Source organism: Rhinatrema bivittatum, chromosome 1 (genome assembly GCF_901001135.1).
Source record: "Rhinatrema bivittatum chromosome 1, aRhiBiv1.1, whole genome shotgun sequence".
Classification (NCBI taxonomy): Eukaryota; Metazoa; Chordata; class Amphibia; order Gymnophiona; family Rhinatrematidae; genus Rhinatrema; species Rhinatrema bivittatum.
The window spans coordinates 11453913-11469526 of NC_042615.1; the positions used below are offsets into that span (position 1 = coordinate 11453913).

Below are 15614 nucleotides of genomic sequence, written 5' to 3' on the forward strand. Positions count from 1 at the left end.
GGAGAAATGCTTTCTCCTGAAGTGAGTCTATTCAGGCTCCTATGAACTGAATTCTTTGAGACTAAACTAGGTTAGACTTGACCAAGAACTCCAGAGGCTGGAGGAGCCCTGTGGTGTTTTTGAGGAATTTCAGAGCCCCTACTGGAGATGGGCTTGTCAGTAGCCAATCATCCAGGTATGGGAGTTTGCAGACTCCCTGCGGAAGAAAACTGTGCAGCCACAACTGCAAGCAGGGCTGGATTTCATATTTGGCCACCCATAGGCAGAGTACCACAGCAGCTCCCCTTTGAAGCTGTGCTGACCCACTGCCCTAAAACAAGTGTTTTTTTTCTAAAACTATTTTTACCGCATAAAAAATAGTTATAGAAAAATACACTCTTCTTTTGTGTGTAACTTACATAAAATAAGTGGAAGCAGGCTCCTCTTTGGCCTGGTTATTTGGAACCCTGGGCAGTTGCCTCTGCCTAAATCTGGGCCTGAAGAGCAGCGCGGCTGGGAGGGTGGGAGACTTCGTGGATGTGTGCAGGGCGAGGATAGGATCAGCGTGCATAGGGGGGTGGGCGTGAATGATTGCAGGGGGACGAGGCAGCGAAGGCGTTCTTATGCAGCAATGATCAGCTGCAGGCAAAGAAAAGCTGACAGTATACCTTCCTAGCCCTGCTGCGGTCCTCCCCTCAGCCGTCCGCGGGGGGGCAGGAAAACAAACCATGCCGTGATCACCGCAGCCTGGAGGGGCCGAGTCCCACCCCCACAGCTCTCCCGTTACTACACAGGGAGGTGCCGCATCTCTCCCCGGCGCCACGTGGGGACAGGGCACCAGTGGGACTACGCTCGTGAACCTCTCCCTCCGGTGGGCAGAGAATTGAAAACAGCAACAAATCAGTTCTGCGTTAAAGATTAAAGGGGGGAGGGGAGGAAGCAGAAAGGATGCGCCCCCGGGAGGGTCGGTGAGCGGGCTCAATGGGGACGGGCGGCTGAGAGCTGCGGATGGGCCATGGCCGCAGGAGGCATCACGACTCTGCCGCCGGTGCCCGAGGACGGGGGCAGCAGCGCCTTCCCCCCAGGCACCTTCAAGGACCCCAAGAGGCTCTACTGCAAAAACGGAGGCTACTTTCTGCGGATCAACCCCGACGGCAGGGTGGACGGGATCCGGGAGAAGAGCGACAGCTACAGTGAGTAAGGGGGGCGGGGAGTAAGTCTCCGTGTTTCTTGCCCTGGTACCAAACGTTGCAAGTCTCCATAAAGCAGCTGTCAACGAAAGGAGACCCGGAGAGTCTCCCCTAACTCCTTACCGTGCTCCTCAGATTAAAGGGGGGGGGGGAACGCTGAGTTTTTACCGTAATAAATCCGTTCAGGCGTCAGATTAATGCACAGCACGGAGAGCTGAAGGAGACTCTGCATAGGCAGAAATATAACTTTTTTTTTGTTTTTAAAGGGGTGACTGTTGCGTGCCCATCGTTTAGAAGTGGAACAACAGAGTTTAGCCCATTAAAATGATAGCCGAGCATGGCAAGGAAGCACCAGAGCCAGGCAGGAGAGTTTAGTTTTGCTGTGTGCAGGATTGTAGCTGGGATTAAAACTCGTCCTGGTTTAACAGCAGGCTAGGTTAGGAATCGGGAGTCCAAATCTTGAAACTAGTCATGGAACTGCACTTCAGTTTTAGTTTACAGGAAGCACTGCTCAAGCTGTTCCATTTAACCATGTTGCCTTTTCTCATTTGCTGGAAAAAAACCAACACAATTATTTTAGTCTGTAATAAACCTCTGAATGTTATACATTGGAAATAAATAGATTTTTTTCATAGAGCTGCAGTGCCAAAAGATTTGTAAACTTTAATTCTTTCAAACGTGAGAGCCAACAGTCATTCACACACATCACTTCCACTTTAATTGACTTCTTGAAACAAAATACCACCTTGACGTTTTTAAACTTTTCCTTCTGCCCAATAGTCTAGATCGCCGTAGATCAGGGTGCTACTGTGCTGTTCATCAGAAGCTCGTGCTTGCAGCTGCCTGATTCATATGAATACAGTTTAAAGAGCTGAACAGTTGCCTCAGGCTAGGAAGCTTCAGGAACTATGGGATGTTGGGCTTAATATAATTTGCATGTTCTTTATTCTAAAGCAGTGTTAAAATCCAGGAAATAAAACATCTCTGAAGAAAAAAAGGCAAACTAGAATAAGACTAAAAACAGACATCCGTGCAAAAGAGAGCCTAATGCTTTGCACAGGCATGCTTTTGCTATCTCAGCTGGGACAAGTGTGTGCTGTACAGGAGACTGTTATGTAGTGTGACACTGGACAGCAAACCTATTTTCTTGCAAAGGTTACCTTTTCCATTCAGTCTTTCCAAAGCTTTATTTTTTACATGTATTTTCTTCACGGTGATATGTTCAGGGGGAGTCGGGGGTCTGAGACCAGGGCTGAGCCAGAGTCTGGGCTGAGGACTGAGCTGGGGTGTCTTGAGTTTAGGTCCGGATTGAAGACTGAGCAAGCAGCTGTAGGCACGTTTTTTTCTGCTGCGCACACACCTTATTCCATTGGGCCCATGCATAATAACATTAGTGGGTGTAAGCAGAAAAGGACCATTTGGCCCACCTCCGTCCCTCACTTCTACAGTTCTGGTTATTCCCCTTCCTTGCCCTTTCCACCACCTTCTTTCTTAAGCAGATCGCGCCAAATCATCCTGGCATACATGCTGGATGAGCCATTGCCTCTCTCCTCCTTGTACCTGTGAGTGTACCAAAGCCCTCTTGCCATGCAAGTCAGTTTTATTATCTCTCCCTTTGTGGTCAGATGGGCTTGTGTGTTTCTAAACAACCTCCCCTCTCGGCCCCGCTTCGTTAGTCTGCTTCTCCCTCGCCCCCGTCCCTGCCTTTGTCTCTCCCAAGCAGGTCACGGTTTAGTTCCTGCCTTCTCTGCTGCTTGGCGAGTCTCAGGAAAGAAGTAATTTTGCACTTTATATCCTGACCCCCTTGCGCTAGAATTGTTATTTTTATGGGAAAATACATGCGCACATGCTGGAGGCAAGATGAAGTACGCACAAAGGTTGATTTTAGCACAAGTCTGAGATCTGTGGGCAGTGGTGCCACCCACCCTACCCCACCTATTGACTATTCGCAGGGCTTTCCTAAGGTTTCCTATTTCAGTCACCTTTCAACAAGAAAAAAGTGCTGCATTCACTGACCTCGTGTTTATAACCGGGCTTTGCTTCTGGCACAGACTCGGCAGAGGAGGGGAAAGTAAGTTATAGTCCCCGTGGGGAAATGAGCTCTAGTTTCCAGTCACTAGGAAGCCGACCTGGAGAGAGGAGGGAAGGCAAAAATATGTCGTCGCAGAGATAACCACCTTTATTTATTTATTTATTTATTTATAGATTCTTCTATACCGAGGTACGTATAGTTATACATCACTTCGGTTTACAGGGAAACAATAACTTAGCAACAGGCTTTACATATAACAGATAATACAGTAGAACAGATATCAGAACAGGTTGTACATTTAACAGCCACAAGCTTTATAAATAATAAATAACGGAATTAACATTACCCCTAAGCATGGCGATTTCGGTTTAGGATGTTAGACCATGTGGTTTAGTTAAAAGCCATTTCCAGAGGCCGTCCCAAGAAAGTGCCAGGATGGAGGTGAGTGAGGACAGGATTTTTTTGTAGGGTAATAGAAATATGAGTGCTTATGAGAAATGCGTGAATGGTCAATAACCTGAGCTGATGTCTTGATGATTGTTGCTACTTCTCACAAGTTTTGCTCCTTTGTGTTGTCTTTTATTTATTTAATGGCTTTTATATACCGATAACCGTTTGCACATTGTATCGGTTTAGAAGAAACAGTAATATTTACATGGAGCAATTGTTGTGATATATTGAACAGGAGAGTAAATACAGCAGTCAGGGGGTAAAAAAGAGATGAGGATAGCATTAACATATTAGGGTTGGACTATGGAGAAATAGCATATATATGTTAGGAGGGAAAAGAATAAGTCATTCAGAAATAAAATAACTATGTATAAAAGTTAATATATATAATTAACAGCTGGTAATTAACTCAGATGGCCTGAGAGCAATGCAAACTTAGGGGTTAGGCAATTATTTATTTTATTTTTTTATTTTTATTTTTTTATTTAACATGTTTTATATACCGAAGTTCTGGTAACAATGTTACCAATCACTTCGGTTTACATAGAACTTAGAAATGACTTAACACAAATGTCTTACAGAGAACAGGGAAAATATGGGACTTGGACAACATTGAATTGAATAAATAATAACTTATACAATATACAATATATACAATTTTAACTAGTAGAATTCCTATAAATTAGGTTAATCATGTAACAAGTGGGTGAAGGTTGGCAGGAGGTAAATTCAGATTAATTCAAGGATTATTAAGCAATGTGGGATAGAGAGATCATTAACCAGGAAGGGAGAGTGATATTAACACAGATGGCCTGAGGGCAATGCAAAGTTGGGGTTAGTCAAAGGCCTGTTTGAAAAGCCATGTTTTTAATTTCTTTTTGAATGTCTGTGTTGGTTCTATGCGGAGGGAGGGGGCATGGCGTTCCAGAGTGATGGCCCTGCTATCGAGAGAGCTCGATTTCTTGTCCAGGAGGTGTGAGTTTGGGAGAGGGTGTGTGGATTGTTCCTTGGTACGCAGATCTGGTGGGTCTGTTGGAAGAATGGAAGCATAGAGTCTTGTAGCCAGAGTATGTCTTCATTGAATAGTGTTTTGTGCATAAGGGATAGGGTTTTGTATTGAATTCTCGAAGAGATGGGGAGCCAGTGTAGGTTTTTTAGAGTAGGGTAAATGTGGTCTTTCTTCCGTGTATTAGTGAGAATTCTAGCAGTGGCATTCTGTAGTAGTTGTAGAGGTTTGGTGGAGGCTGGGAGGCCTAAGAGGAGAGCGTTGCAATAATCAATTTTGGAAACGATGATGGTCTGTAGGACAGTTCGAAAGTCATTCACATGTAGTAGGGGTCTTAGTTTCTTTAGTACGTGGAGCTTGAAATAGCAATCTTTTAATGTGTGTTTAATGAAGGTTTTTAAGTTCAATTGGTCGTTGAAAGTAACGCCTAGATCTCGTGCTTGTGTTGCGTAATGTGTGGTGGGGGGGCGATGCGTTGGGGTTTGTGAGAGAAATGGGGGAGGTATTGGGAGTTATGACGAGTATTACTGTTTTGTTGGTGTCTAGAGCTAGGTTCATGTTTGTGAGGAGGTGTTTGAGGAGAGGCAGTCGTCCCAAATCTTAAGGGCCTTAGGTATGGAGTCAGTGATGGGTATGAGAATTTGGACATCGTCTGCGTATAAGTAACAAGCCGTTAAGCCCGTAACAACGGGCTACATTAACATTTTTTTTTTCGGTCCATTTCCTTCCCCCTTCCCCTCCCCTCAGTCACTTCCCCTCTCTCAGCTCATTCACAACCCCTTCAGATGGCACAAACGGAAGATCTCCGGGGGAGGTCCCTCCCTCGCGCGTGCCGCCGCTACCGCTCCTCGCCGCCGCCATATTTCCAAAGAGCTGACGCTCTGCTCTGACCGACGTGTTCGCCCGCACATGCGCAGTAGAGCTGCTCTCTACGGCGCGTTTGCGGCATGTCTGTCAAGCCTCATTTATCTAATAGATGGGTGATGCCTAGGTTTGTTAGGAGATTGCAGAGGGGAAGCATGTAGATATTGAAGAGGGTAGAGGATAAGGCAGAACCTTGGGAAACACCACAGTTTAGTATGATTGGATCAGATTTGTTATTTCCCAGTTTGACTTTGAATTGTCTGTTTTCCAGGTAAGATTTAAACCAGAGTAGTGCTGTTTCCATAATGCCGATGTCAGTGAGTAGTTTCAGTAGTATTTTGTGGTTGATGGTGTCGAAGGCAGATGAGATGTTGAGCATTGCTAGGAGTTGGGATTGACCCTTGTCCATACCTTTTAAGGATGGTATTGGTTCGAGATATTAGAGTTTGTATTTATTTATTTAAAAGTTTTTATATACCGTAAACAATAAGACATTTACATGTCCGTCTAGGTGGTTTGAGATGGGTCTGAAATTGGAGAGGTCATTGTGGTCGAGGTTGGGTTTCTTGAGTATAGGTTTGACCACAGCTTGTTTTAGGGTTGAAGGGACGCAGCCTTGTGTGAGGGAGCAATTGATGATTTCAGCTAGGGGTCTTGCTATTATGTTTGGTATGGTTAGTAGGAGTTTGGTAGGAATGGTGTCAGGTGGGTGGGAGGAGGGTTTGATTTTCTTTAGTAGAGATTCTGTTTCAGTTGCAGAGATTGTATCAAAGGAATGTAGGTTGATGGTAATGTTAGTGGGAAGGAAATTGGTGTTGGGGTTGTCAAGGGGAAAGGTTGCTGTGAGGGTGGAGATTTTATTATGGAAGAATTGGGCAAGGTCGTTGCACTTGCTTCTGGTATCTGAGTCAGATATATGTAAAGAGGTGGTTTTTGTGAGGTCGGATATTATGGAGAAGAGGGCCTTGGCGTTGTATTGGTAGTTTGTGTATTTTAAGAGAGTAGAAGTCACGATTTGTTTTTTGGATAGAGATCCTATTAAAAATGCATTGATGTATAGTACTAGGCGTGTAGTGGGGCAAAGGGTGTTTCACCAATGTCTCTTTATTTCTTAGGTCATTTTTAGGTTTTTTGTTTTGTTTTTTTTTAGTTCAGGGGAGTACCATGGTTTTTTGTTGTTGTGTGAGGGGTTTATGGTTTTAGTGGTGAGTGGGCAGATTTTGTTGGCGATATCGCTAGTGGTGTGGTGCCAGGAGGAAAGTGCGGTTTCAGGGTTGGATAAGTCAATTTTGAGAGTGTTGTCTGTGCAGGCTGAGATGAGGTCATCTCTGGTGCAGGTTTTACGAAATTGAAAGGAATGGTTGATGGTGGGGTGGTGGTGGCTGAAGTTTTCTTTATTGCTAGGGTGGTGTTTATAAGGTAGTGGTCAGACCAGAGGACTGGTGAGCAGGATGGGGTCTCTGTGGTCAGGATGTTAGAATTTGTGAAGATTAGATCTAGTGTATGGCCGGCTTTATGGGTGGGGTGGTTTGAGGTTTTTGAATCACATGGCGTCAAGGGAGGTGATGAATGCTTCGCAGGAGGGTGATGTCTACATGGAGATTAAAGTCTTCAAGTAGGATGGTTGGCAGGTCAAGGTCTAGATTTTCTATGAGGGGGGAGGCGTTACTCTCGGAGTCTAGGGGGGTATAGATAAGGCATAATTGAAGTTGTGGTGATTTAAATAAACCGATTTCATATTTAGGAGATATGCTTACCGGTTAGGATGTTAGCTGCCAGAAGAGACCTCAAATTAAGAGAATACCACCTCCTCTCTTTTTGTGTCTGGGTATGGAAAAGATGTCATAGTTGTGTGAGGGATGTTGGTTAATAAGGGCGATGTCAGTGTGTTTTAACCAAGTTTCTGTGATGGCACAGATGTCTGGCTTACAGTCTGAAAGAATGTCATTTAGAAGGTGGGTCTTTTTTGCCAGGGATTGTGCGTTGAGTGTTAGGGAGAATAGAGCTAGTCCCATGAGCTGAGTGAGGGGGGGACATCATGATGGGGATAAGTGTTTTTGGATGATGTGGTGTAGGGGTTGTGGGAAGAGTTCTATGTTAGCGTGGGTGATATTTAAGTATGGGGATGGATAGGGGGGGAAGCATCGTTAGAGTATCGGCAAGAGGTGTGGTGAAATGGTGTGGGATGTGGTAGGAAATGGTGTAGTTGGGACGAAAGAGAAAATGAGACAGGCGGTCTGCTTATAGACTAAGACTGGCCTGGGGTCTCCTGCCACTGATGTGATGGGGGTCAGGGAATAGGTTGCAATGTTCGCGTCGACGGGTTGGGCCTAGAGGAGCCACAGCTCTGGCTCTTACCCTGGTAGGTGTGTGCCAGTCGCGCAAGCCGCTGTGTCTGGTGTTGCTGCCTCATGGTTCATGTCGTTGTCGTGGTGGGGACTCTGGTACGGTGCAGAATGGTTAGAGAGCCATTGTGTCGCCAGCAGTCCGTGTGCTTGCTTGTAGAGCGTGTTTATATGACGGGTCCTGTAAAGGAGCTGTCCCATGTCTTTGTGTCTGTGGAGTATCTCTGATGCTCTCGGTGCAGCAAAAAGGGGCACACTAAGTGGCAGGCCCCTTAGTCGCGCGACGCACTACGCACGGCGCCTACGGTTCACTGTCACGCTTTTAAACTTGAGTCCGTCGCTTCTGGGTGACGTCGGTGGGCGGAGCCTTCTGTGGGTATCTTCTGGTAAGCAGGCCTCGGGTCGGCGGGCCTCAGGCTTCGGGTCAGCGGTCCTGTAGTAGGCCTCAGGTCGGCGGTCCTCTGGTCTCAGGTTGGTCCTCAGTTCAGCGGTCCTCTGGTCGGCAGGCGCAGGAAGGAGAGGGGCCGATTTGGGGGTTTGAGGAGGGCTCCGGGTGCTGGACGCAGGTGAAACGGAAGGCGTGCTTCACCATCGCGTTTTTAAACTTGAGTCCATCGTTGCATCCGTCGCTTCCGAGTGACGTCTGTGGGCAGAGCCTTCTGTGGGTGTCTTCTGGTAGGTAGGCCCTGTGCTTTGAACAGTCTCCATCCTCTTAATGTCCTTACAAAAATGTGATTTCCAGACAGAACACAATATTTGAGGCAGGGTCTTGCCAACATTTTTCAGATACATCAGATAAAGGAGAAAAGTTCAAAGTGGTATAGGGTAATTGAAAGGTGAAAAAGATCAATGTGTAGAGAGAGACGAAGAAATGGCAGAAATAATAAACAAATACTTCAGTTCGGTGTTCACTAAAGAGGACCCTGGAGAAGGACCGTCGCTAGTTAACAAGAAACTGGAGAGTGGAGTAGATGTAACTCCATTTACAGTAGAGAATGTATGGGAAGAGCTGGGGAAACTGAAAGTAGACAAAGCCATGGGACCTGATGAGGTTCATCCCAGGATACTGAGGGAGCTCAGAGATGTGCTGGCGGGTCCGCTGAGTGACCTGTTCAATAGATCCCTAAAAACGGGAGTGGTGCCAAAGGATTGGAGAAGAGAGCGGTGGTGGTCCCGCTTCACAAGAGTGGGAGCAGAGAGGAGGCTGGAAACTACAGGCCGGTTAGCCTCACCTCTGTGGTGGGAAAAGTAATGGAGTCACTGCTGAAAGAAAGAATAGTGAACTATCTACAGTCGGGAGAATTGCAGGACCAGAGGCAGCATGGATTCACCAGGGGAAGATCATGTCAGACAAACCTAAGAACATAAGAAAATGCCATACTGGGTCAGACCAAGGGTCCATCAAGCCCAGCATCCTGCTTCCAACAGTGGCCAATCCAGGCCACAAGAACTTGACAAGTACCCGGGCACTGAGCAGTGGTCTAGGAGCTTGAATCGCAGATGAAACTAGGGTGTGAGCAGTGGTGTACCTAAAGTATTTGGCACCCAGGGCGGATACTTTCTTTGGCACCCCCCCCCCCCATGTATAATTTTAAAATTTCCTGAACATTGATAAAATATTTGAAAACAGCAGACACATCAAATAACACCCAATAATTAAAAATAAGGATTTAAAAAATCTCATGCTCTCCATATGTCATCCTAAGATTGTCATAGACTGGGGATTCGCTTGCACACATACACACAATATGCTCTCTCTCTCTCTCACACACATACACATACACACACACACGCTTGGTGAGAGACAGAGGGGAGTGTGAGTGTGTGTGACACACACATGCTTCCTCTCTCTCACTAACACACACATACATGCAGTCAAAAACTGAACTAGAAACCCTAACAAACCAGACTTTGTATCCAGTACAATAATGGAAAAGCAGAACATCACTATTCCTTAAAACAATACAATCAAGAAATATAAATCAGAATAGTAAAACCATACTAAAAAAATATACATATCAAAACAGCTGATGAATAGAATTACCAAATACTAATAAAATATTTCGAAATAAGACATCACAGCTAATAATTAAAACTAACAAGAATAAAACAAAAAAAAATCTCTCGCTCGCCATACCTGGGAACTTTAGATTTCTAGTCATCCTGGACTAGAGGAGAGCACACAAACTTTAACTCCTCTCACACACATATTGGAATAATTTCAGATATGTTCTCCAGGTTATGATTTTTTTTTTTTTTAATTTTGCTTTTACAAATATAACAATAACAGTCATTGAATATAGATGTCAAAGGCAAAGATAGAGATATATATAGAGATATATAATTACAATTCTTTTACCACCATTAACATACATCTTATATTCAAAAAGAAGAAATATTTATATAGGTAATAACTCATGAGAGCAGATGAAAAACAGAGCAAAATCTAAATAGAAGTAAATCTGAGGAGAGAAACTTCCCCCCAGTACAACAATTGAAATAATTGAGTTCGACTGGTATCTTTTAATTATTTACCACTGATTCTACAACTACATTCTCTTGGGTAATTGAATCTAGAAACACACGGAGTTGTGATATTTCGAAAAATATATATTTCTGTTGTTGATAAATAACCTCACATTTGCAAGGAAATCTCAACAGCATCTTTCCTCCTTTTGCTTCTGTCTCTGTTCTCAAGCCTAGAAATTTTTTCCTTCCATCTTGCGTCATTTTAGAGAAATCAGGATAAATCCAAATCCTCTCTCCATGGAAATTAACCATTCGATTTCGCATATATGCTCTAAGAACTGCTTCTCTGTCTACTGCAAAAGAGAAGGAAACATGCAATACGGATCTATTCGTTATAATAGTATTTATATCTGCTTCAATTACTCCTGTTAAATTTAAAGATGATTCTTCTGGCATTTTTCTAGCCCTAAAGTTACCTCTTAGTGTTACATAATAAATCTTTGAGACAGTAGGGATAGCTTGTGAGGGTATCTTCAAAACTTCCACTACATATTCTTTGAACATAACATATAAGGAGAAATCAAATCCTGCTTTGGGAAATGTAATACTCTAAGGTTTAAATATTTCAATGTATTTTCTATTGTTTCAAGCTTTTTTTCATAGACTATTTCTGCTTTCACATATTTCTGCTGATATTTTTCCATCTTATCTAATCTTCTCTCTATTTGTTCTACTTTAACATCAGAATTTAATATAGATGATTCAATAGTTTGGAAACGCTGATTAGAGTCCATTGTAACCTTAGTTAAATTTGTTACTGCTGTCTCCAAAGACTTTATAGCTCCCCAAGAGTGTCCATTGTTATGACTGTTGGTTTAACCAGGACAGAGTAAGAGCTCCCTAATGGTTCCGATTCATGTTCCCCAGATGTAGCTGGAACTTCTCCTCTACCCTCTTGTGACAAAGAAGGTAATTTTAAAAAGTCAGGGGCAATGTTTAAAGGTGGAGGAGGAGTATTCGGTGCCCTGGGGCTCAAAGATATTTCGGCCATTAAGACTGGTGTTTGCTCTCCACCAGAACTTACCGCGGCCAAGTCCTCCGGTTGTGATCCTGTCATAGGGGTAAAAAAAGCAGATATCTGAGGCTGAGAAGGTTTCAGTACAGGGGTTGATGTATTCATCTCCCTGACTTTTGCTTTCCGCTTTGTATGAGGTATCTTATTTAAGTAGAAATCTTGTAATAGCCTCCAGATTGCTTCTTTTCCCCGTTCCTCAATGCAAGTTCAAAACTGCCTCATAAGTAAATGGAGGCTTCGAAGAGAGAATCAGAAATATTTAATTGAGGTACTTACATTCAGTAGTTAAAGTCCTTCTTCTTATTGCCCAATAAACTTTCAGTTCAAGCAAAGTTCCAACAAAGCCGCGTGCCCCTTTGGCGCGCACGGCTTCGGCGATGCGCCGGCATGTCGATGCACCGGAAGGAATCAGGTCTTATACCTCTCTCAGTTCCCGGCCTGATGACGTCAGCCTCCCACGGAAATCCTTATTCGGGCAAGAGTCTCCTCTACCCAGGAAACAGCTATCAGGTAATCAAAGCGGGAGTCTTCCGGTTCGGCTCTTCTCTCCTCCACCTCCCAGGTTATGATTTTTGCAGGAATTGATTACTGTAATTCTACTGTGTTCGGTTTACCTAGATCCACCATCCAGCCATTGCAGGTACTCCAGAATGTTGCAGCGCGTCTTTTGACAAACACCAAAACAAGAGAACATATTACTCCCATTTTGTATAGCCTCCATTGGCTTCCGGTCAAATTTAGAATTAAGCATAAAATGTTATGTATTATCCACAATTTTATACAGTGAAAAAACTGACTGGTTGAACTCTATGATCAGGCGCCACGAACCCCAAAGGGAACTGAGATCTGCGAACAAAGATTTGCTTACAGTTCCTACAGTGAAATCTGCCCACTTAAGTGAGGTGAGAGAGAGAGCCATTTCAATTGCAGGTCACAAACTCTGGAATACATTACCTAAAAATTTGAGATTACAAACTGATTTGAAAAAATTTAGGAAGGAGCTAAAAACATGGTGCTTCCAGCAGGCATTTAAGGTTGATCCATAAGACACTGAGAGTTGTATTTACATTATTTTCATTGTGTTATTTAATTTTTACTGTCTTTTAGTAATAATTGTAGTTCTCTTTTAGTTTTATTTATTTTATTATCATGGTTTATGTAAATTTTATTCTGACTTCTTATTTTATTTATGTTGTTTTTTGCTTTTTAGTAACTATGTACACCGTAGAGATAGAAACTCGTTTCTGTACAACAGTATAGAAAAATTGTTCAAATAAATATATACAGGCAAACATGCCCAGGCATGCTCTCACACAGAGACACACGCGCTCTCTCATACACAGTTTGAACCTCTTCTTTGGCTGCTGGCTGCAGAGCAGGGCCTCTTCATCTGCCACTGGCTCTGGGGAAAGGCTGGTGGCACTTCAGGGCCTCTTCATCTACTGCCAGCTCTGGTGAAATACTGGCGGTGCCGCAGGATCTCACTTTTGCTGGTGGGAAGCAGGACCCCTGCCAGCATGTTACTTCTCCGCGTTGCCACAGGACCTTCCTGTATGTTGGCGGTAATGGCACCCCTCATCCTGTTATCACCCGGGATGCATCGCCTCCCCTTAGTACGCCACTGGATGTAAGTCAGATCTACTATTTTAAAAGTTTATAAATAAATAAATACTATGGCACGGTAATGAGTGAGAAGAGCTTAAAAAATCAGGGAGATTAGATTGCTGCCAAGTAGGAGGTCAGGGGTTCCACTCCTGCTCCTGGAGTGGCTTTAGGGCTGCGAAATCTCTAGACAGGGGGAAGGGTTTTTAGGTGAAATTACACCTGCTGACATAACTTTCTGCAGCTTTGCCCAGGCTGAGTATTGAGAGGAAGTTACCAAAGAAATACGAGGTGGGAAATAATGGGGAGAAAACCCTTAGGTGCCACAAAGGTCTTTTGTGGTTTTGCCTAGTTAGAAATCAGGATTGATTGGTTGATACAGGTGCCTGTTAGGTGTAAAGAGGCAGAAACCAGAGGTACCCTGAACAGTGTGCAGCGTTCTGCCTTCTCTACATGGAAGTTTTTTACAAACTGATGGGGCAGTTCCATATAAATCACCATCCATAGTTTCTGCTCTCTGATTGTGAGGGAGCTTGGAACAAGTTTTCTCGAGGGACTTATTCTAAGCTAGAAACTCCTAAGAGGGAGATGATGTCCAACTTTCTCAAGTGCCCATGGAAGAGTCAAGAGTTTTCAGGAAGGGGAAAGGAGAAAAAGGTAAACTATGGGCCACCTCTTCTGCTGAAGAGCAGTTCTCACAGGACAAGCAGGATGGTTGTCCTCACAAATGGGTGACATCGAGGATGGAGCCCACCACGGAAAACTTCTGTCAAAGTTTAAACAGAACTTTGACTGGCCCCTACTGGGCATGCCCAGCAAGGCACTGACCCTGCAGCCAGCAGGGGTCTCCCTTCAGTCTTCTTTTTTCCGCGCAGCAGTTGCCACGCGGTGAAAGGAGCTCTCTAACCACGTTCCTGACAGGAATTTGGAAATTAATTTCCTAAGAAAATTTGCCCCTCAGGGGTCTCCCTTCGACAAATTTTTAGTCATCTTACGGAACCCGGTAAGTTTTTTGCCTTTTTCCATCGACTACCGTCGATTTTGGCCCTTGAGGCCTGTTGGCACTTACCGATCCCCAGCCTAAATTTTGGCTTCAGGCCATGGCAACGGGGTTCCGCCGTTGTCCGGATTGTACCCGGACTATGTCCATCACAGACCCCCACAGGGTTTGTGTAATGTGTTTGGGTAGTGAGCATGATGTCCTGACTTGCACCAAATGTGCCTTAATGACACCCAAGGGTCGCAAAGCCAGGATGGAGAAGATGGGGCTCCTCTTCCATGCACCCACCCCAACGCCATCGATAGCATCGACGTCATCGGAACCGGCACCGTCGAAGTTGTACCATCATTGTCAACCCTTCGGTGACCGTCCGCCATCGATCGCTTCTCGGCCGTCGACTCCCGTCCCTTCCCCGGATGGGCGAGGGGATCGGAAGGAAAAGCACCGCCATCGACGGCACAAGTCTCGGCCTGTCGAGGATCCACAGCCATCGACCTCTGCTCAAGCCGAGCCACCGACAAAGAAGCCGCGAACAGACCGGACACCCTCCACGTCTCGTTCGCCGGCATCGAGGAAACCCTCACCCTCCCGGGGTGCGGGGGCCGTGATCCCACCGGTTACGGTGGTCCCTCCGGCCCTGCCTCAGCCTCCCTCTCCCGTCGAGCCGGGTATGGTTACCCCTGGTCTCCGGGCAGAACTGGACCGGCTGGTCCAGGAGGCCATCGAGAAAGCGATGAAGAAATTGCAACCTCCATCGGCACCGTCTCCGGCACCGGTTCCAATGCCGCCCCCGACACCGACACCGGCACCGGCTTCGCCACCGAGGAGGGAACCGACCACCGAGCCGTTGATACAAGCGCTAGCACCGCTACTGAGCCGCATGGAGGCGCTCATGACGGCCCTTCCATCGGTGATTCCAGTACCATCGACAACACCACCGTCTCCGACTGGATTTTCATCGGCAGGAGAAACACCGTTCCGGATTCCCCCTTCCGGGGTGGTTCCATCGGTGCCTTCTGGTATATCTCCACCGATATATCCTTCGGTTCCATCCATTCCACGCCAGGCACCGATTCCATCGGCAGCACCGAAGCCATCGATGCCATTTCTGGTTCCACCTACGGCACCGATTCCACCTCGGTTTCCATCGATGCCTTCAGAGCCTCAACCAGGTCCATCAGGGCTACAAGCCCCACTTGATCCCTACGATACCTGGGGTGATGATGATGATACATCTTCTGACACAGATTTACCTTCGCCACCATCTCCTACAGAGAGTAGAAAAAGATCTCCTCCTGAGGATCTATCTTTCATTAATTTTGTGAAAGAGATGTCAGAAGTTGTACCTTTTCAACTACAATCTGAAGCTGATGACAGACACCAGATGATGGAACTCCTTCAATTTCTGGATGCTCCAAAAATCATCGCTTCCATCCCTATACACCAGGTGTTTTTGGATCTGCTCAAGAAAAACTGGGAATCTCCTTCATCGGTGTCACCAGTTAACAAGAAAGCTGACTCCACATACCTTGTCCAGTCAGCACCAGGTTTCCAAAAACCTCAACTGGATCATCGCTCTGTTGTGGTTGAGTCCGCGCAGAA

General features: G+C 45.3%; 1 protein-coding gene across 1 annotated transcript in view; it reads left to right on the forward strand.

Annotated features, from left to right (window-relative positions):
• Positions 1-623: 623 nt before the first annotated feature.
• Positions 624-15614, forward strand: part of FGF2 (fibroblast growth factor 2) — a 108680-nt gene continuing 93689 nt past the window's right edge. The window contains exon 1 of the mRNA XM_029587496.1: positions 624-1172. Within this exon, the coding sequence (XP_029443356.1) occupies positions 995-1172 (178 nt within the window). The 5' untranslated portion in view covers positions 624-994. The remainder of the gene's footprint in view (positions 1173-15614) is intronic.